The 22,996-nt window shown below is 48.7% G+C and overlaps 1 protein-coding gene across 1 annotated transcript in view; it reads left to right on the forward strand.

Moving 5' to 3' along the window:
- LOC130481838 (1-phosphatidylinositol 4,5-bisphosphate phosphodiesterase gamma-1-like) overlaps positions 1 to 22,996 on the forward strand; it is a 77,712-nt gene that overhangs the window by 13,851 nt on the left and 40,865 nt on the right. The window contains exons 2-4 of the mRNA XM_056854621.1: positions 13,165 to 13,314; positions 17,869 to 17,962; positions 20,109 to 20,156. Of these exons, the coding sequence (XP_056710599.1) occupies positions 13,165 to 13,314; positions 17,869 to 17,962; positions 20,109 to 20,156 (292 nt within the window). The remainder of the gene's footprint in view (positions 1 to 13,164; positions 13,315 to 17,868; positions 17,963 to 20,108; positions 20,157 to 22,996) is intronic.

The raw sequence follows: 22,996 nt of genomic DNA on the forward strand, positions 1-22,996 counted from the left end.
CTGTTTCCTGTTGTTGGGCTACCAGAGGAACTGGTTGTTGGCCACTGTGAGGCAGGATGCTGGCCTAGACTGGACCGCTGATCCGATCCAGCAGGGCTCTTCTGATTACTATGCTATGATAAGCTTTACCTGTTGAACCTCTGCATTAAGAGGCAGTCAACCTTTGAATCCCAATGCCAGGAGGCAACATGAGGGCAAGGACGGCCCTTCTGTGGCATGAACTACAGTCACTGCAATGAATTCCACTGTTCAAATTATTCATTGAGAACAGGAGAGTTTCCTCTTCTCTGTCCTGTACCTGTTGCCCATCAACTTCATTGGATGCCTCCGAGTTCTAGTATTATGGGAAAGGAAGAAAAAGTGTCCTCCAAACACTTTCTCCAGCCTATGAGTAAGTGATGCCCCACCCCCTTTCGTCATATTTCTCTTAGAAGTCCCAAACTATTTATTTAGGGCATTTAATTCCCGGCTCTCCAGATACCTAAGAACATAAGAAAAGCCCTGCTGGATCAGACCCAGGCCCATCAAGTCCAGCAGTCTGTTCACACAGTGGCCAACCAGGTGCCTCCAGGAAGCCCACGAACGAGACGGCTGCAGCAGCACCATCCTGCCTGTGTTCCTTTACAGCACCTAACATAATAGGCGTGCTCCAGAGAATAGGAATACATCATTAGTATTCATTTTGACTAGTAGCCTTGGATACCCCTCTCCTCCATGAACATGTCCACTTCCCTCTTAAAGCCTTCCAAGTTGGCAGCCATCACCACATCCTGGAGCAGGGAGTTCCAAAATTTAACTATGCGTTGCGTGAAGAAATACCTTCTTGAAGTTTGTTATTCCTTGTAGGGGAAGTACCCCAAGCAGTTGATCACTTTCTACACCTTTTCCCATACTACAGTATGTGTGTTTATATATTTTCAGAGGGGTAGCCAAGCTGACCTGCAGTAGAAGAGCTAGATTCGAGTCTTGTAGCAGCTTAGAGCACAACAAGATTTTTGGGGTGCAAGCTTTCGAGAGTCAAAGCTCCCTTCGTCAGGCATGTTTAGAAATGCAGCCAGAGCTGTACGCAGTCTTCCAAATAAGGCTGCCCCCACAGAACTGTCCTAGGGCATTTTATACCGGATTGGTTTTTTTCAGCCCTTTCACAGTAATTTCCCTTTCTGCTGCTGCCGCACACTGAGTCAGTATTTTCATTGATCTGTCAGCCACAACCCCAAGATAATTTTCATACCTGTTTGGTTGCACCTGTTCAGTCCCCATCAGTGTATGGTGCACCTGGGCACACCACATATATTTACATTATTTAAAGTCTGCCTGTCTCATGAACACATGAAGCTGCCTTCTACTGAATCAGACCCTCGGTTCATCAAAGTCAGTATTGTCTACTCAGACCAGCAGCAGCTGTCCAGGGTCTCAGGCAGAGGTCTTTCACATCACCTACTTGCCTGGTCCCTTCAACTGGAGATGCCGGAGATTGAACCTGGGACCTTCTGTATGCCAAGGAGATGCTCTACCACTGAGCCATGGCCCTTCCCCTATAAACATACCCATGAAGCTTCCTTATACTGAATCAGCCCCATGGTCTATCATTCAATGTAAGTATTGTCTACTCAGGCCAGCAGCGGCTCTCCAGGGTCTCAGGCAGAGATCTTTCACATCACCTACCTGCCTAGTCCCTTTAACTGGAGATGCTGGGGATTGAACCTGGGACCTTCTGCATACCAAGCAGATGCTCTGCCACTGAGCCACAACCCCTCCCCTCATGGAGACACAAGGCAGATTTCACAATGCAAATCGATGCAGTCGATGGGGTGATACAACTAATAAGCAATGGGATAGGACTAGGAATTGCAGACTTGTTGGAACTGGGCCATCACGGACTTCACAGACAAGGAGACATGAGTTTGCACTGGGAATTTCATGCGCATAGACCATGTTGCCGACACATCCCGCTGCACGTAGACATAATCGCTGTGTGCCGTTTTGTAGCTCCCCTTCCCATTCATCCCTCCGCCCTGTGACTCTCTTTCCTGTCTGCTACCTGCTTTGGTCTGCGGAGCTCAGCTGGAGATGGAACCGTTCGCTGGAAACTCCAGGAACTGACTTGTTTCCTGCCTGTATCTGCAGGACAATAACGTTGAGCCAGCTGGCTCTTTCCACGTAGCTCTGATAATTTCTTTATGTGTTTTCTGTATTTGGGTCAGAAAAAATGATTTCCTTTAAGTGCTACCGAAGGTGTTGTTTGTCTGCATCGGACAAACGTGTCAGTCCCTATGCAAAAGGCATAAATCTGACATCAAAAACCTCAGCACTCAGAAACCAGTGGGAGAACATGTGAATCGTTCAGGAAAGTCCACTGCTGACATAAGAGTGGCAGTCTTCAAACAGAGACACTTCAAGGGGAGATTGAGAGCCAGCATGGTGCAGTGGCTAAGAGCAGCGGACTCTAATCTGGAGAACCGGGTTTGATTCCCTGCTCCTCCACATGAGCGGTTGACTCTAATCTGGTGAACCGGGTTGGTTTCCCCTGCTCCTCTACATGAAGCCTGCTGGGTGACCTGGGGCTAGTCAAAGTTCTCTCTGAACTCTCTCCGCCCCATATCTACCTCACAAGGTGCCTGTTGTGGGGCGGGGGGGGAGTAAGGTGATTGTAAGCTGGTTTGATTTTTCCTGAAGTGGTAGAGAAAGTCGGCATATAAAAACCAGCTCTTCTTCTTCTGCTTTGAGACTGCTTTTGGTAGAGAAAAGTGGGGTAAAAACCAACTCTTTTTCTTCTTCTACTACTGCTACTCCTACTACTACTAGGTGAGATTAAAGCCCTTCTTAAAGCCTTCCAAGTTGGCAGCCATCACCACATCCTGGGGCAGGGAGTTCCACAATTTTGCTATGCGTTGTGTGAAGAAATACTTACTTTTATCAGTTTTGAATCTCTCACCCTCCAGCTTCAGCAGATGACCCAGCGTTCTGGTATTATGAGAGAGGGAGAAAAGCTTCTCCCTGTCCACTCTCTCCATACCATGCATAATTTTATAGACCTCTATCATGTCTCCCCTTAACCGCCTTCTTTCCAAGCCAAACAGCCCTGAGCGTTTTAACCCCTCCTCATAGGGTAGTTTAAATTTAAAACACTTATTAGCCACCGTTCTTCCTTATGGATCTCAAGGCATCTTACAATATAGATAAAATACATAAAATAGATTACATAAAAATATATAAAAGCAAATTATTAAAATCACAATTTATGCCCAGTTTAATCAAACATAGCCCTAAATAAAACCGCTTTCAGATAGAAGTGGGGGGTAGGGGGCAGGCGAACCTTCCTGGGGAGGTTGTTCCATAATCCTCTCTCATACACCCACCAGACCAGCTTCTTTGATTGGTGGGACAGTTAGGAAGGCCTCTCCCTGTGATCTTAATTCCTGGGCAGGAACGTATGGGAGAAGATGGTCCTTCAGATGTAAGGCTTTAGAGGTCAAAACCAATATCCTGAATTCGGCTCGGGATATTGTAATTGCTATAATATCGAAGTCACGTTCCGGATAGCTGGCCCTGACCAGCTGACTAGCCGCAGCGTTCTGCGCTAGCTGCAGCTTCCGAATACTCTTCAAGGGTAGCCCCAAGTAGAATGCATTGCAGTAGTCTAGTCTAGATGTAACTAACGTTTGGATCACTGTGGCTAGATCTGACTGACCCAGAAACAGGGTCATAAGAACATAAGAAAGGCCATGCTGGATCAGACCAAGGCCCATCAAGTCCAGTCTATTCACACGGTGGCCAACTGGGTGCCTCTAGGAAGCCCACAAGCAAGTCTGCAGCAGCATTATCCTGCCTGTGTTCCACAGCACCTAAGGTAATAGGCATGTTCCTCTGATCCTGGAGAGAATAGGTTATGCATCATGACTAGTATCCATTTTGACTAGTAGGGTCAAAGGGTTTCTGGGGGACAGGACCGGGTAAGAAAGGCCAGAAATACTTGAAAGAGGTTTAAATCCCTCCTCTGGCCTTTGGATGTTTGCTACTCAGCTTCTGTGCTTGGTCATGCCCAGTACAAGAACACATTTGCAAACTCTTGGCCATGTTTAAATTGTTCGTACTCTGTCCCCAGTGGGTGTAACGCTCCCCTACCCCCTGGAGTACCAGACAGCCTATGTCTGCAAGAGCCAAAAGTCTCCAGGGGGTGTTGTCCCTGGACATAGCGCTGCAGAATGCCCGCCTGCATAAACACCCTCTGGATCCAGAAACCGCACCCCGATGACCCGCCAGCCCCCTGGCTGCGGCTTTGTAAGTGGCATGTAATGAGAGAGTGCAGCGCAGGTAGGTTTTTCCGTGGCCCATCATAGGCAGGCAGCTGTAATTTAAAGGGATGAGATCAGCCCTCTCCAGAGGGGAGGGGAGGCAGACAGCCGGAGACGGACTAATGGGAGAGGCGTGAGCCGTGGGGAAGGCCTTTTTGCTTAAGCGGCAAGGTCGGGAAGGGGGAGATCTCCTGCCGATTGCCTGCCTGCTGTCTTTTGGCTAAAAGTCATGCACCTAGGGGGACTGCAGATCTATTTTTTAAATTCTATTTTTATTTTATAATGGATGTAACAAGATACAGAAAAATAAAAGATGTAACAAGAATACAAAAAGATATTAAAATTTAAAAAAACATACTTCGAGTTGATATCAAACTAAGGTTGCTACACTCTGTGTGTGTGTGTGTGTGTGTGTGTAAAGTGCCGTCAAGTCGCAGCTGACTTATGGCGACCCCTTTTTGGGGTTTTCATGGCAAGAGGCTAACAGAGGTGGTTTGCCATTGCCTTCCTCTGCTCAGCAACCCTGGTATTCCTTGGTGGTCTCCCATCCAAATACTAACCAGGGCTGACCCTGCTTAGCTTCTGAGATCTGACAAGTCAGCTGATCTAGCATGATAAAAATATTTATTACATTCAATAGATTGACCTATTTAACATAAATAAATTGCGTACCACCATGAGAGGGAGGGCGTCTTGGGCATCTTCTGGGCATGGAGTAGTCGGTCACTGGGGGTGTGTGGGGGAGGTAGTTGTGAAATTCCCAGCTATCGGGAACATGACCTCAATATTATAGCAATTACAATGACTACCAATCCACTCTCACACCCAATTCAGGATGTTGGTTTTGACCTCTAAAGCCAGCGTGGTGTAGTGGTTAAGAGCGGTGGTTTGGAGCAGGGAATTCTAATCTGGAGAACCAAGTTTGATTCCCCACTCCTGCACATGAGCGGCGGACGCTAATCTGGTGAACCGGGTTGGTTTCCCCACTCCTCCACATGAAGCCAGCTGGGTGACCTTGGGCTAGTCACACTCTCTCAGCCCCACCTACCTCACAGGGTGTCTGTTGTGGGGAGGGGAAAGGGAAGGTGATTGTAAGCTGGTTTGATTTTTCCTGAAGTGGTAGAGAAAGTCGGCATATAAAAACCAACTCTTCTTCTTCAAGATGGTTCTTCAGATACCCCAGTCCCAAGCCATATAGGGCTTTAACGGTCAAAGCCTTCGCCCTTGAATAGGGCTCAGGCTTGGATTGGTAGTAGAGTTGCCAGCTCTGGGTGGGGAAATACCTGGAGACTTTGGAAATGGAGCCTGGGGATGGCGGGGTTTGGGGAGAGGTGGGCCATTTTCTCCATGGAAACTAATCTCTGTTGCCTGAACTTCAGTTGTAATAGCAGGAGATCTCCAGGACCCAGCTGGAGGTTGGCAACTCTAATCAGTAGCTAGTGTAATTGTTCACCCATGTGTTATAAGTGGGGAGAGGGGCTTCCGTCGCGATCCTGGGTAGCAGAATTCTGCAACTGTGGGATATCAAGAGGGTATGTTTTGGGGGGGGGGTTGTTAGGGCCCGTTTGGGGTGGGAGAAATGGGCTGTTACCGCACTTGTATTTCCACTGATGTATTAAAGAGTTTGAAAAAGTTAGGAAAAAATACTGTTCGCACTTTGTTTGGCCCCTTTAGCTGTGAAGACGTCTTCCAACCATTTATAAGCCGTGGTATCCAAAAACCCTTTTAAAGCGATGCTTTTTACAACCTTTTCACACTCTTAATACATCGCTGGGAATACAAAGTGCAGGAACCCCCATGGTTTCGATCTCCGTTTCTGCTTTGGTTTTGTTGTGTAGGCTTGGAGAATTAGCTGCTTCCATCCCAGATTGACACCCCCTCCCCAGCAAAAACTGGAATCCTAGTGCGCAGCCTCTCTGGGGTTCTGTCAGAGGAAACAAAAAAACGTCTGGAGCAGCCGTGAGCCAACAATTCCTTGGCTGCAAAATCAGAAGGGGGAAAAAAGGTGCTTGATCTGACCCCGGACTCTGCCGCAACAAGCCCTGGAATCCGGTGCCAGTCTCCGGAAACCTCTAAAAATACACCCCGTCTTATTTATATCACCAAAGAAAACAGCCTTGCGGGGAAGGCGGGAGAGTGTTTGTGGTGGCAATCCCCAAAGGTGAAGGAGCCGACTAAGCCGGCACTGCTGAGATCCTGGGATCTTTTTAAAGCCCCTTGGTCCTTCTTGGAACGACCATTTCGATTTAGCCTTGTTGGTTTTGGGCGAGGCGGGGAATCGTAAGTGTCCCGTGTGTTCAGTGGTGGGGGGCCCAGCCGTAACACAGGAGAGAAGGTTGAAGATTCACCTCCCTTCTGTTTCTCCGGAGGCTGTGCTCTGAAGAGTGCTGAAGCTGGAGCAACTTCTGAGCTAGCGTGCTTAGGATTGGCATCCCAAGGGGAGTGAACTGTGTTTCATAGAATCATAGAGTTGGAAGGAACCACCAGGGTCATCTAGTCCAACCCCCCTGCACAATGCAGGAAATTCACAACTACCTCCCCCACACACCCCCAGTGACCCCCTACTCCATGCCCAGAAGAGGGCCAAGATGCCCTCCCTCTCATCACCTGCCTAAGGTCATAAAATCAGCATTGCTGACAGATGGCCATCTAGCCTCTACTTAAAAACCTCCAGGAAAGAAGAGCTCACCACCTCCCGAGGAAGCCTGTCCCACTGAGGAACCGCTCTAACTGTTAGAAAGTTCTTCCTAATGTCTAGACAAAAGCTCTTTTGACTTAATTTCAGCCCGTTGGTTCTGGTCCGACCATCTGGGGCAACAGAAAACAATTCGGCACCCTCCTCTATGTGACAGCCTTTCAAGTACTTGAAAGTGGTTATCATATCCCCTCTCAGTCTTCTCCTGATCAGGCTAAACTTACCCAGCTCCTTCAGCCTTCCCTCATAGGACTCAGTCTCCAGACCCCTCACCATCTTTGTTGCCCTCCTCTGGACACGTTCCAGCTTGTCTACATCTTTCCTAAATTGTGGTGCCCAAAACTGAACACAATACTCTATTTATCACTTCTTTCAGATCTCCTTTGCTCGGTAGTTTGTGATCAATGACTGCAAATAAAACTAAATTCTCTTTTACCATTTCCTGTAGCTGGCATTAGGGTGGTCTGTCTGTACCCACATTAACACCCAGCTTGGCCCGGTTTACCAGTTACAAGGGAAATGTTAGGGTTGCCAACCTCCAGGTGAGCCTGGAGAGCTCCGGAATTATGGCTGATCTACAGACGACAGCGGTCAGTTCCCCCGAAGGAAATGGCCACTTCGGAGGGTGGACTCTCTGACATCGCAGCCCTGTTGAGAAACAAGAGTGGCGAGGGTAACAAGCAGCAGAAAGAAGGGAGGAATGGGAAGAGCCATAGCTCAGTGGGGGAACCTCTGCCTGGTGTGCAGAAGGTCCCAGGTTCAATCCCCAGCAATCAATCTCCAGCTAAAAGGATCAGGTGGTGATGGGAAAGACCCCAGTCTTAATGGCCAAAATGGATACTGGTCATGATGCATGCCTATTCTCTTCAGGATCAGAGGAGCAGGCCTGCTGTATGAGGTGCTGTGGAACACAGGCAGGACAATGCAGTCGTCTTGCTTGTGGGGTTCCCAGAGGCACCTGGTTGGCCACTGAGTGAACAGACTGCTGGACGTGATGGGCCTGGGTCTGATCCAGCAGGGCTTTCCTTATGTTCTTATGGAGGACGGGGCTATCCATGGCTACTAGTCAAAATGGATGCTAGTCATGATGCATACCTGTTCTCTCCAGGATCAGAGGAGCAGGCCTATTATTTTGGGTGCAATGGAACACAGGCAGGACAATGCTTCTGCAGTTGTCTTGTTTGTGGGCTTCCTAGAGGCACCTGGTTGGCCACTGAGTGAACAGACTACTGGACTTGATGGGCCTTGGTCTGATCCAGCAGGGCCTTTCGTATGTTCTTATGTACAGGGTTAGTTCTAAAATAAAGTTGTTAAATACAAAACACGCCCAGGCTTTCTGAATATCTTTCCTGGGGTTCTGCAGTTGGACTCCACGGGCCAGATCTGGCCTCCTGAGGGATGTCAACTGATCCTTCCGTTTCCAGCCTGGAGGCAAAACAGGCATCTGTTGCAACAGAACGTGTTGCCTGACCTGTTTAGGGCAGGGAAGTTGGTGCTGGCTCACGATCCCGTTCCCGTTTCCCAGAGCGTCATCCAGGAAAAACGCCGTCCAGGCGCCTCCTTTTCACTGCTGTGGTGACTCTTAACGGCTGCTGGAAACCGTATTTGTTCCCAGATAATAAGAGTGGCAGGATTGGTAAAGATTACAAGCTTTTACCAGAGTTTTTTGGCTGGGTAAAAGATTTCCCCTGCCTGGTTGCTTTGGACTTTATTGCATACAGTGTGGGGGGGTGGGATTGACGGAAGCAGGCAGGGATGTACGCAGGGAGAGAAAGGAAAAGAGACACTGAGAGGGACAGATAAGGCGAACGGTGAGGAAACAGATGGCGCAGAACAGCCCAGAGATTGAGAGAGGGTGGGGCACTCCAGTCGGTGACCTGCGACAACATTTGAGCTCTTTGCTGCGCTTTCCTCACCGGCAGCAGGAGGTCGAGAAATGGAGAGAAAATGGCCCTGAATCGGAGACTTTGTAAAGTCCGAGTAGCTGGATTTGTCTGTCACGAGGAGCCAGCAGATCAGTTGCACAGATCCTCGCCTCTGCTGAGTTCCAACCGGGTGTTGAAATAAATCACGGTGTATGGGAAGTGGGCTCTCCTAGCGCTCTGTGCAAACACACGTCTTTAAAATGGAGATGGATTGACTCTATAAAGGAAGCCACAGACCTCAATTTGCAAGATCCAAGCAAGGCTGTTAAGGGAGGGGCCGTGGCTGCATTTGCTTGGCATGCAGAAGGTCCCAGGTTCAATCCCTGGCATCTCCCGTTAAAGCACTGGTTCCCAACCAGGGGTCCATGGACCCCCAGGGGTCCGCAAGAACTAAATTAAGGTCCGCGAAACAAAGTTATAAACCCATAATAAATTAATATTTTCAATTAAATGTTCTCTATTATAAAATATATATATTCAAATATAATTCTAAGTTTAATTTTTAACTAACAGTTATGATTAAAGTTTATTTTCAAATTCCCGGAATTTTTATTTTGAACCTTGGGGTCCCTGCACCGAACAAAAAAGTCCTAGTGGTCCCTGGTCAAAAAAAGGTTGGGAACCACTGCGTTAAAGGGACTAGGCAAGTAGGTGATGTGAATAGATCCCTGCCTGAGACCCTGGAGAGCCGCTGCCGGTCTGAGTAGACAATACTGACTTGGATGGATCAAGGGTCTGATAAAGTAGAAGGCAGCTTCATGTGTTCAACTTAGGACGTTTTGGAGGACATTGATCCATAGGGTCGCCATGAGTCAAGAGCGACTTGACGGCACTTAACACACAGAGAGAAAGTAGCAACAGAGGTTGCCTTTTGAGGTGTCTGAAGTGGAACATTTTGGAAGTATACCTCCACATCAAGCTTGTTTATTGGTCCCAGGTTCCCAGGTTCAAACCCCGGCATCTCCAGTTAAAGGGAATAGGCAAGGAGGTGATGTGAAAGACCTCTGCCTGAGACCCTGGAAAGCCGCTGCCGGCCTGAGTAGACAATGCTGACTTTGATGGACCGAGGATCTGATTCAGTATAAGGCAGGTTCATGTGTTCATAACAGGGGTCTCTAATGTGGTGGCCACGGGTGCCACGCAGACACTTTCCTGGTGCCCGCCAACTGGTTTTAAATAGTGGGTGGGGCCAGATGGGGCTTCCAAGTATGCCCAGGGTAGTGCCGATCGCCACTTGGGGTCAGGAAGCAATTTTCCTCCAGGCCAGATTGGCCAGGGATCCTGGAGGGTGGTTGTTGTGGTTTTTTGCCAACTTCTGGGTGTGGAATAGGGAGTCGCTGGGGGTGGTAGTTGTGAATCTCCTGCATTGTGCAGGGGGGTGGACTAGATGACCCTGGAGGCCCCTTCCAACTCTATGATTCTGTGACTGGCCATTGGAGATCTGAGTGGCTGTGCAGATTTTGAAAAACATTCCTTTGGCGGCGGCTGCCACCACAGCAACAGGATCTTCATTGTGTGACTGAAGGGAATCTGCAGCAGCCATTTTTGTGGCTGGCTCCGCCTCCTGTGGCCGCCATGTTGTGGCTGTGCCCACCATGCCGCGTCAGAATGCCCAAAAGCGCCCTCATCCTCAGAACGTTTGGGGGACCTCTGGGTTGGAGCATGCAGGGGCGCGCAGGTAGATTGGATTTCTTACCAGTGCTTTCTCATGTAGGGCTTAAAGTAGAAGGTGGGAGGTATACCATTTCAGCCACCTTTCTTACCAGGGCCCTGTACCAGCCTGTGCACACTTACCTCCACCTCTTGATAGCAAGGTGGGATCAAGAACGCACATGAAGCCAGTTTCATACTGTTGAGGTGGTCTGGTGGGCAAATTAAACCCTCAGCTTTGTGGCTGAGGGGGACGGAGGTGTGACTTTTCCTCTTTGGTGACAAGTCTGGTCATCTCTCGCCTTGACTTTTGCAACTTCCTTCTCTTTGGCCTTCCACTGATGTACCTCAACCCTCTCCCCTTTGTCCCACCCTTGGCGGTCAAAATCATCCACTTGTCTCATCTATGTGTGACACCCCTCTGGAAACCACTGCCTCTTCGCTCTTGTATTCCAGGGTATTTTTGCCCATGACCTTGCCTCTTCTTATCTTCAGCCCTCTCCCCAACATTGCCCGTCACTCTCTCCCTCGCTGCCCCTCACTATCTCCCTCGCTGCCCCTCACTATCTCCCTCGCTGCCCCCACTATTTCTCTTGCTGCCCCTCACTATCTCCTTCACTACCCCTCATTATCTCTCTCACTGCCCCTCGCTGTCTCTCTCGCTGCCCCTCACTATCTCCCTTGCTGCCCCCACTATTTCTCTTGCTGCCCCTCACTATCTCCCTCACTGCCCCTCAATATCTCCCTCACTGCCCCTCAATATCTCCCTCACTGCCCCTCACTATCTCCCTCACTGCCCCTCACTATCTCCCTCACTGCCCCTCACTATCTCCCTCACTGCCCCTCACTATCTCCCTCACTGCCCCTCAATATCTCCCTCACTGCCCCTCAATATCTCCCTCACTGCCCCTCAATATCTCCCTCACCACTCCTTTGGCCTGAAACCTCTCCCAATGCCTGATAGATCTTCTCCTCCCTTAAAAAATGTCTCTGTTCCATCTCTCTCACTGCTCCTTATGTCTGGAACTGCCTTTGGTAACCTTTACACAGGGCTACCTCTCCAAATCCCTCTTCGAGACCCACCTTGGCCACGATCCCGTCTTCTCCCCTACTGAAACGAAACCTAAGCAAGAAATGAACGCAGATTCTCCCCCCCCATTACTTCCCCCCCCCTCCTCCTTTGGGGGGGGGTCTTCCTGATGTCTGTTTTTTTTAATTGTAGGCTCCTTGGGGCAGGAGCCTGGCTTTGCTCTGTAAAGTGGCATTTGTACATTGAGGGTGAATAAAATAGTAGCAGCAACAACTCGGGGCTTGTTTTGTGGGGGGAGTGCCACTGAGGAGAAAGCTGGATGAGGAACATGTGGGGGAAAGAATCCTGTGTAAGGAAATGCTACTTGTGGCAGGAGTGAGAGAGCTACGGTGAAAATAGCAAACATCTGTCACCGTCACAAAAATAAATCCATGCAGAGTGAGCACAGCCCTGGCATTCTTTGACACCCTGCCGGGATCCATATGCGTGTGTTTCAGGCCAAAGGAATCTGGGGAATATCTCCCCTTTTGGAACATCGAGGCCTCTGGGAGGATGGAGCTGTGGGAGGACTGAGGGGGACGTGGTTTTGACAGACTTGTGGGCACATGGGATAGCAAAAGGCATTGGCTTATCCCAGGGGATGCCATAGTCGTGAGGTGGAGGCAGGCAATGGTAGACCACCTCTGAACTTCTCTTGCCTTGAAAACCCTGTGGGGTCAGCATGAGTCAGCTGTGACCTGACGGCAAAAAAGCTGATCTTCATAGGGCAGCTGCTTCTCCCCCCCCCCCCAATCATTTTGGTTGCTCTTTTCTGCACCTTTTCAAGCTCCACAATATCCTAAGAACGCGAGAAAGGCCCTGCTGGATCAGACCCAGGCCCATCAAGTCCAGCAGTCTATTCACACAGTGGCCAACCAGGAAGCCCACAAACAAGACGACTGCAGCAGCATTATCCTGCCTGTGTTCCTCAGCACCTCATAGAATAGGCCTGCTCCTCTGATACTGGAGGGAATAGGTGTGCATCATGACTAGTATCCATTTTCATTAGTAGCCACGGATAGCCCTTTCCTCCATGAACATGTCCACTCCCCTCTTCAAGCCTTCCAAGTTGGCAGCCATCACCACGTCCTGCGGCAGGGAATTCCACAATTTAACTGTGCGTTGCATGAAGAAATACTTCCCTTTATCAGTTTTGAATCTCTCACCCTGCAGTTTCAGCAGATGACCCCGTGTTCTCGTATTAAGAGAGAACTTTTCTCTCTTAAGAGAGTTTTTCTCCCTGTCTACTCTCTCCATACCATGGATAACTTTATAGGCTTCTATCATGTCTCCCCTTGACTGCCTTCTTATTCAGGTGCAGTGACCAGAACTGTAAACAATATCCCAACAGAGGTCTCACCATAGATTTGTCTACGGGCAGTATGATAGTGGCAGTGTATTCTTTTTCAAATTACGGCCAGCGCTCAAAGATGAGGGTGATTCTGGGAAGGGCAGGATTGGACCGGCAACTATAAGCTTACCTGGCCTTTGAACAAACTTTAACATGTCTTCCCCTTCTTTGTCTTGCAGTGGATATTCGGGAAATCAAAGAGATTCGGCCAGGGAAGAATTCCCGGGATTTTGAACGATATCCAGAAGATGCCCGGAAATTGGACTCTGCCTTGTGTTTCATCATCTTGTATGGGGTGGATTTCAGGCTGAAGACATTGAGTTTGGCAGGTTAGTGAAGGGCAATGAGGAATGGCTGTGGAGAGTCAAGTCCTAACCCAGGGGTCCCCAGCTATTTTGAGCCTGCACGCCCCTGTGGAATTCTAGAACATCCATGCCAATAAATGTTGGAATTCGAATTCTAGAACAGTATGGTGGGTTACGACATGAAATGGCTGCTGCAGCTTACCTTATTCAGAAGAAGAAGAGTTGGTTTTTATATGCCGAACTTTCTCTGCCACTTAAGGAAGAATCAAACCAGCTTACAATCGCCTTCCCTTCCCCTCCTCACAACAGACACCCTGTGAGGTAGGTGGGGCTGAGAGAGTGTGACTAGTCCAAGGTCACCCAGCTGGCTTAGTGTGTAGGAGTGGGGAAACTAATCCAGTTCACGAGATTAGCCTCCGCCGCTCATGTGTAGGAGCAGGGAATCAAACCCGGTCCTCCAGATCAGACTCCACTGCTCCAAACCACCGCTCTTAACCACTACACCACAATGAAGACCATCCAAGGCCCCCCAAAATGGGATCCTATGACATTCAAGCCATCAGAATTTTCCATTATTGGGAAATTATTGTCTCTTAACAATAACATTAACAATGTGTGTGTGTTAAGTGCCGTCAAGTCGCTTCCGACTCATGGCGACCCTATGAATCAACGTCCTCCAAAATGTCCTATCTTTGACAGCCTTGCTCAGATCTTGCAGACTGAGGGCTGTGGCTTCCTTTATTGAGTCAGTCCATCTCTTGTTGGGTCTTCATGCTGCCTTCAACTTTTCCCAGCATGACTGTCTTTTCCAGTGACTCTGGTCTTCTCATAGTGTGACCAAAATACAGCAGCCTCAGTTTAGTCATTTTAGCTTCTAGGGTCCGTTCAGGCTAGATTTGATTTAGAACCCACCAATTTGTCTTTTTGGCAGTCCAGGGTATCTGTAAAACTCTCCTCCAACACCACATTTCAAATTAATCAACATTAGGAGGTCTTTAATTCATAAAGGATGGAGAGCGGGAAAGAAATAAAAAAAAAATCAGGAGCAACTTGACTGCATTTAACACACCAAATAGCTTGATCCGGATTCTGGAATTTAAAGGGTGATGTCTTCACTCCTGTGTGTCTTGCTGTGGCTGCTGGCCAATACAAACAAACCTCCTGTGACTGTTAGGCCACGGGGCGTGTGGCACCAGCCTCCAGTTCTGTCTCTAAGGCTGGGTTTAAATGTGATGCTGATGGAGGCCAAAGCCCTCTCCTGGGGGAAATTTGCACTCTGCACAAAGCGAGCAACTGTAGCTTTGAACTCATCACACAGCTGTGCCTGTTCTGCACAGGTAGCATTTCAGCTGGAACGAGACTCTGTGCCTGTGCAGAGGGCCAGAGGGGAGCGAGTGTGTTTTTTTTCTCCACCAGTGTCACAATTCAAGCAGGGCTCAGGCAGCACAGTGAACACAAAGGCTTCCGTATCCCTGCACTTTTCCCCCTTAGAAAATCCCCCTCCTTTCCTTTGCACAAGCGTAGGCTGCATTTCCCTAAGACAAAGGCATCGTTCATCTCTGGTATTGGGATGATATTAGAACAGCAACCTATATTGCATTTATATCAGCAGTAGACAAATAATTTAATTCATCTGTGGGGAGACTGTCTCGCAAGCCCCATTTTTGCCCACATGGAAGCTTGGAAGTTGCACAGCCGTCCCCGGTCTCCTCCAGTGAGGCCCCCTCCTTACTCCCGGTGTAACCTACTTCGTTGTCATCTCAAGCAGAAGGACTAGTGCTCCAGAACTCTTTGTTGTGTAGCTGCTTAAAGGCTCTGCCTTGCTGTCATGTCTCCCATTTCTCTCGCTCTGGCTCATGTGGGGATGAACAAATGCTCTTTTGCACTGTGCAGAAGAAGAAGAAGAAGAAGAAGAGTTGGTTTTTATACCTTGATTTTCTCTACCTTTCAAGGAGAATCAAACCAGTTTACAGTCTCCTTCCCTTCCCCTCCCCACAACAGACACCTTGTGGGGTAGGTGAGGCTGAGAGAGTTCGGAGAGATCTGTGACTAGCCCAAGGTAACCCAACTGGCTTCATGTGGAGGAGTTCAACCTAGTTCACCAGATTAGAGTCTGACACTCATGTGGAGGAGCAGGGAATCCAACCCAGTTCACCAGATTAGGGTCCACCACTCTTAACCACTACACCACGCTGGCTCTAAGAAGGGATTAATGGCCACTGCCCCTTTGCTTGTCCTCAATAAACGTGACTGAATATGGGTACAGAGATTAGTCAACCCATGTTCAAAATGTTAGAAAGTTAGAATTGTTTTAAATGTCTTTTTGGAAAGAAAGGGAGGAGAGACTAAAAACCCAGCAACTAAATAAAGTTGCTAAATAAAACTAAATAAAAAAGAGGGGGAAAGTATGGATAAAGTAGAGACAAAAATATAAAAACAGTGATGACAGATCTACACACAAGTTTCTATAAAGCCTTTCCAAATATCTAAAGATAAGTTCATGCGCAATTGCTATCTAAATGCCATGTGTTCAAACATTGATGGAATTTTAAGATCCTCAATCCACTAATTTATCGAAGGTGGGCTTTTATCTTTCCAATGGTGCAATACCAGTAAGGGTATGGTGTAATGGTTAAGGTGTTGGACTAGGACCTGGGAAACCCAGGTGCAAATCCCCACTCGCGCCATGGATGTTTGCTGGGTGACCTTGGGCAAGTCACACACCTTCAGCCCTGACCCTGGCTAGTATTTGGATGGTAGGCCTCCAAGGAATGCCAGGGTCGTGGTGCGGAGGCAGGCAATGGCAAACCTCACCTCTGAACATCACTTGTCTTGAAAACCCTACGGGGTCGCCGTAAATCAGATGTGACTTGAAGGCAAAAAAGGGAGGAGGGCATGGAGGGTTCGTTTTCGTTGACTGTTGGTTAGCCTTCAAGAGATGGGCAGATAGTTTAAAAGCACGGAAGCATCATCAGAAATCAGTGAGCATTCTAATACAAAATTGATCTGAGTCATAATTTCTTCCCAGAAAAACCAAATAACTGGAAATGCACAAAGCATATGTTTAAGTGACACATCCTGTGAGTCACAACGCCAACAGTTAGACACTTTACTCAGTCCTTTGCTAAAGAGTCGCTATTGGTGTCCAGTATATCCTAAATATGAACACACACACACAGCTGCCTTATACTGAATCAGACCTTTGGTCCATCAAGGTCAGAATTGTCTACTCAGACCAGCAGTGGCTCTCCAGGGTCTCAGGCAGAGGTCTTTCACACAACCTACTTGCCTAGTCCCTTTAAATGGAGATGCCGAGGATTGAACCTGGGACCTTCTGCATGCCAAGCAGAGGCTCTGCCACTGAGCCACGGCTCCTCCCCCAAATAAACAAAATTTTGTTTGGTGCTGTGAAGGCCAGCTTCATGGTGGATTGGGCAAATTATGGTGACGAGGGGCTGTGACTCAGTGGCAGAGCCCCTTCTGGCTTGCAAAAAGTCTCAGCTTCAGTTCTCAGCATCCACCGTTCAGGTAGTGCTGGTGGTGGAAAGTGCTGCTAAGTCGGAGCCGACTTATGTCAACCCATCCAAACACTCACCAGGGCCGACCCTACTTAGCTTCCAAGATCTGACGGGATCAGGCTAGCCTGGGCCATCCGGGTCACGGCAGTTCAGGTAGTGGGTGATGTGAAAGGCGTCTACCGCTACCACCAGAGCCAGCGTGGTGTAGTGGTTAAGAGTGGCGGAATCTAATCTAGAGAGAAGAAGAGCTGGGTTTTATATGCCGACTTTCTGTACCTTTTTTAAGGAGAATCAAACCGGCTTACGATCTCCTTCCCCTCCACACAACAGACACCCTATGAGGTAGGTGGGGGCGGGCGGAGAGAGTTCGGAGAGAACTGTGACTGGCGCTAGGTCACCCAGCTGGCTTCATTGTAGGAGTGTGGAAACCAACCCGGTTCACCAGATTTGAGTCTGCCGCTCATGTGGAGGGGTGGGGAATCAAACCTGGTTCTCCAGATCAGAGTCCACCACTCCAAACCACCGCTCTTAACCACTACATCACGCTCGCTCATGTGGAGGAGTAGGATTTGATTCCCCACTCCTCCACGTGAGCAGCAGACTTTAATCTGGTGAACTGGGTTGGTTTCCCCACTCTTACACATGAAGCCAGCTGGGTGACCTTGGGCCAGTCACAGTTCTCTCCGAACTCTCTCAGTCAGCCCCACCTACCTCACAAGGTGTCTGTTGTGGGGAGGGGAAGGGAAGGTGTTTGTAGGCGGGTTTGATTCTCCTTAAAAGGTAAAGAAAGTCGGCATATAAAAACCAGCTCTTCTTCCTCCTCTTCTTCTGAGGAGCCACCTCCAATCACAGTAGAAAGTACTGACCTTGATAGCCCAAAGGGCTGACTCTGTGTAAGTCAGCTTTATATGAACATGCGTCATGTGGCCTTCATCCCAGAAGCTCTGGTCAGTGCCGATGGGCCCCTGCTGCCACTGGATTTTCCTTCCAACTCAAGGGCATGCATGGTGCAGTCTCCCCTTCCCTTCCTTGCTCACTGGCTTTCTTTGCTCCCTTCTAGCCTTCTGCGAAGATGACGTCAACCTGTGGATAGCAGGCCTGAACTGGCTGGTGACGGACACACAGAGAGCACCGATGCCGCTCCACATTGAAAGGTGCGGGAGAACCCCAGAAAACACACCCTGTGTCATAAGCAGAATTTGGCTGCTTTTCATTCTGTGCTGGAACCAGCCGACCTTTGCTGATGGGAATACAGCTTTATAAGGATGGAATGCTCTGGTGTGCCTGTAGTGTCCCCGGATCCCCTCAGCCCTAACCTCTGTTTCTCTCTTGGCCCTCTTAGAATCATAGAAACATGGAGTTGGAAGGGACCACCAGGGTCATCTAGTCCAACCCCCTGCACAATGCAGGAAATTCACAACTACCTCCCCCCACCCTGCACCCCCAGTGACCCCCTACTCCTTGCTCAGAAGAAACTCCCACCCCTCTTGAACGCCCTTCTCCTCAAGCATTTCCGACCATGGGATTCTACCCGGCATAAGCTTAAATTTGTTAAAATTTGCGTTCCTAAAGTCAAACTTATATGTCTGACTACGTACAGTTTTTCCTTTCCCCAAGCATGGTGTAGTGGTTAAAAACAGTGTTTTGTAGCAGTGGACTCTGATCTGGAGAACCGGGTTCGATTCCCCACTCGTCCACATGAGCGGCGGAGCAGTGAACTGGGTTGGTTTCCCCATTCTTACACATGAAACCAGCTGGGTGACCTTGAGCTAGTCACAGCTCTCTTAGAGCTCTCTCAGCCCCACCTACCCCTCAGGGTGTCTGTTGTGGGGAGGGGAAGGGAAGGTGATTGTAAGCCGGTTTGATTCTTCCTTAAGTGGTAGAGAAAGTCGGCATACAAAAACCAACTCTTCTTCTAAATTCCAAACTTACATGGTCATTACTACCCAGGGTGCCTACTGCTTTAACCTCATCAACCAGTTCTTCCATGTTGGTGAGAATCAAGTCCAGGATAGCAGACCCCTTTGTTTCCCTCTCCAGTTTCTGGAATGTGAAGTTGTCAGCAAGACAAGTCAGGAATTTTTTGGATCTGGCCTTTTTAGCAGGGTTGGGCTTCCAACCGATATCCAGGCAGTTGAAATCTCCCATGGCCACCGTGTCCCGTTTTTTTTGAGAACTTTGTAATCTGGCCTAGGAATCTTGGTGCTGACAACCCTGATTCTTTGCCCTCGTTTCCTTATCCCTCCACCGCTGTCCCAGAGTTCTGTGCTGCTCAGCTGTATAGTCAGTCCCTTCCTGGAATGCCAGGAACATCCGTTGCAAGGGTGGAGAGAACACAGTCTGGCTAACTCTCTTGGGAACAACCATCTCAGGAATGTGGGTGTATTTCCCGTTCCCTCCTCAATAACTCCTTTCACAGCGAGGGGGAACGTCAAAGCACGAGGGGCTGTGTTGCAACCTCAGAATTTCAGGACTTGGAGCCAAATTAATTCTGGTTTCCTTTTTTTCAAAGGAGGTTTCTAACCCTCGTGGCTGGAGAAGGCAGCCTGAAAATATGGGGTCTGAAGATGGTGGGAACTCAGAAGAAGGGGGGAGGCTGACCACCTAAAAAACAGACACAGCCTTTTGTGTCAGATATGGGTGGTCCACAACAATATTGAACAAGTTATATATAACATACAAAAATCCTGAAATCCTGACTATCTATAGTCTACACAAGCATACAATAAATTATCCCGACAAGTTTTTAACATCCGAGTTCCATGGTTGCATATTTACTTTTTAATCTAAAGCAATAAACGGATTTAAATCCGCTGGCCAAAATATCAGGATTTTTGTATGCTATATATAACTTGTTCAATATTGTTGTGTTTTATTGTGAATTAAATGATACACTGTGTATACTGTACCCACTGTTAAATATACTGTATATTCAGTATTAGGGTAAGGCCAGTGCTGTTTATTTCTGACAATTTACATGCTTTCACAGCACGATTGTGGTTTGCATATTTGCTAACTTATTGTCTGGGCCAAGCAGTGAGCACCCAGTGGGGATAAAACCCAGTGATGCCATCAGCCTATGCCGGTGGTCTGTCAGCTGCTCTGCTGGAGGGGTGCCTGCCCCACACAACCCCTCTGTAGGCCAGGGGTTCATAACCTTTATTCCACTACCACTACTTCCCGGGTACAACTCTTGGTCATCATCTGGAGATACCAGAAAAGCCTGTTTGTTTCCCCCATATCCTGAAGTAGTTTTTATCACCGGTGAGCCTGAGATCTCCCTCTCTGCTCTTCCCTTAGGTGGCTGAGGAAGCAGTTTGACCTGATGGACAGATCGAGAGAAGGCAGGTGAGTGCAGAGGTCACCTTCACCTCTGGGAAGGGGACCCACTGGCAAGAATCGTTGAATCATAGAATCATAAGAGTTGGAAGGGACCACCAGGGTCATCTAGTCCAACCCCCTGCACAAGGCAGTAAATTCACAAATACCTCCCCCCCACAAACCCCCAGTGATCCCTACTCCATGCCCAGAAGATGGCCAAGGTGCCCTCCCTCTCATGATCTGCCTAAGGTCATAGAATCAGCACTGCCGACAGATGGCCATCTAGCCCCTGCTTAACAACCTCCAGGGAAGGAGAGCTCACCACCTCCCGAGGAAGCCTGTTCCACTGAGGAATCGCTCTAACTATTAGAAAATTCTTCCTAATGCCAGCCTGAGTAGTCAATACTGACCTTGATAGACTGATGGTCTGATTCAATATAAGGCAGCTTCATGTGTTCATTTGAGGTGGTGTTAATTGTCTCAGTGAATTCTAATTCTTGTTGTGGAAGCTCCCTTTGAAGTTCATGTGTGGGAGAATCGTGACTTTTAGTCTCTCAAATGCCACTGTATTCCTGTCTTATTTTGCTGCCCCCAACTAACTTGGCTGCCCACCTGGAATTGACCTATAAAAGCAGAAAAAGAGGTGGGGGAGCTCATTAATTCCTGGCCTTGGTAGAGAATTCTGCTAATTCCTGCAGATATCCTGGGTTTTGGCGGGGGGGGGGCACTCCTTGCAGCAGGTGAGGGGCTCTCGTAAGCGGGTGCATCCCCATGTAAAAACGCATCTCTGTCCACAGAAAAATAGCACGTTCAGAAAAAAGATGCGAACCTTTTCACCTCCCCGACATGCTAGCCTTCATTCTTCGGGGAAGGTTTTTCTTTTCTGTACAAAGTTCAGCTATGCGAGACATCACCTGGGACCGGAGATAGCTCAGCTCAGACAGGAGTATTCCACCTCTGTCAGCAGGAGGCCCCAGGCAGGCTAGAACTCGCCTCCCTCTCGCGACGATGGCATGCGTTCCCTTGCCAGTGCGCCCACCCTGCCTCCTGGGCCGCCCTCCTTCACACGGACTCTGGCTTTCCTCTCCAGTCCCAGCCAATCCGTCTCAATGAGCAGCTTGCTAGCCCCGCTTGGCTGCACATGCCTCCATGAGCTGGCAAAAATTCAGAAAGCCAGAGGCATTGCTTTAAAAGGACCAGGTTGTAGGTGATGTAAAAAGGTCTCTGCCTGAGAGCCACTGCCAGTCTGAGTAGACAAGACTGACCTGGATGGACTGATGGTCTCATTCCATAGAAGGCAGCTTCATGTGAAGAGCCTCTACTTGGCTTGCAGAAGGTCCCAGGTTCAATCCCCAGCATCTCCAGGCTGTAGATGATGGGAAAGTCATAATAACATAAGAAAAGCCCTGCTGGATCAGACCAAGGCCCATCAGCAGTCTGTCCAGGCAGTGGCCTCTAGGAAGCCCACAAGCAAGACAGTTGCAGCAGCATTATCCTGCCTGTGTTCCACAGCACCTAATATAATGAGCATGCTTCCTCTGATCCTGGAGAGAATAAGTATGCATCCTGACTAGTATCCATTTTGACTAGTAGTCAAAGATAGCCCTCTCCTCCATGAACATGTCCACTCCCCTCTTCAAGCCTTTCAAGTTGGCAGCCATCACCACATCCTGGGGCAGGGAGTTCCACAAAATACCCTCTCCGTGCTTGTGCCTGGATCCCCCCCTTTCTATTCCCCACCTCTCTGATATTCAGAGGAACCAAAAAATCTTCCATACACAGGAGGATATTTTTTTTTAGTTAAGTTCAGTATTTTAAAATTTTGTGTCCCTCTGCCTGACTCCCTGGAGAGCTGCTGCCAGTCTGAGCAGACAATACTGACCTTGATGGATCAATCGTCTGATTCAGTGTAAGGACGCTTCATGTGTTCATTTGAGCTGGAAGTTGGGGAGAAGCAAGGGTGCACCGCTAACAGGTGTTGAGCTATCTTTGGGGCCTTCTGCATGTCAAGCAGATGCTCTACCACTGAGCCACAGCCCCTCCCAGTTTTGATGAACTGTTGTAGGGAGCTAATGCCATTTTCGTCCCTTGTTTCATGGAGATAAAGATTTCAACAGGTTTCCACAAAGCTGGGCCCTTACGCCTCTCTCTTTTCAGCCAAACAGGGCTAAAATCAGGCTTGACCACCAAACAGTTTCTCTTCTAAAAACAACGATGCTTAACGGTAGGCAGAGAGGGGACAATCTAGGCAGACACTTTGCTACCCTGGTGTAAAATAGCACATGTGGCCCAACAACTGTGGTACACTGCAGCCTGTATCCCTATGCGAACAATATGTAAACAGGATGTTGGATAGCAAAGGACAGGGCTCCATGCAGGAAGAGGAGGGTGTGGGGGCAGGAAGCTGTGCGGGGCAAACCCAAAAGAAGGTGGGGGTAGAAAGGCTTTTTTCCCCTCAGCCCTGCATATCGCATAGAGTTCTGTACCCTCCAGCGGTCTATATCTGAGTTGAAGTTCTGCTGTAATCCGCAGAGATTAATCAGTGAGGCAAGGAGTGTTCCCTGTTCTTTTATTTCCCACGGGGTACATTTCAAACTGGCTTCAATCCTGCTCATATTTTTTTAAAATCAGGCCCTCGTTTTAATCTTGATGGAATTAGTTCAAAACCCAGTGATCACAATTACCCTCAGACTATTCCAGCAAAAAACATTAATTTAGTCTCCTGGGTGCTACATTAATCGGATGCTTAATTTACACCCCGCTTGCAGGTGTCCCAAGTGACGGTCCAGCCCCACAGCAGAAGGTCCACTTAAGCGAGCAACACAATACCAGCTGCTAGTCCACACTGGCCATTGTATTGAAATTTC

The sequence above is a fragment of the Euleptes europaea genome, chromosome 8, assembly GCF_029931775.1.
Source record: "Euleptes europaea isolate rEulEur1 chromosome 8, rEulEur1.hap1, whole genome shotgun sequence".
NCBI classification, from domain to species: Eukaryota; Metazoa; Chordata; class Lepidosauria; order Squamata; family Sphaerodactylidae; genus Euleptes; species Euleptes europaea.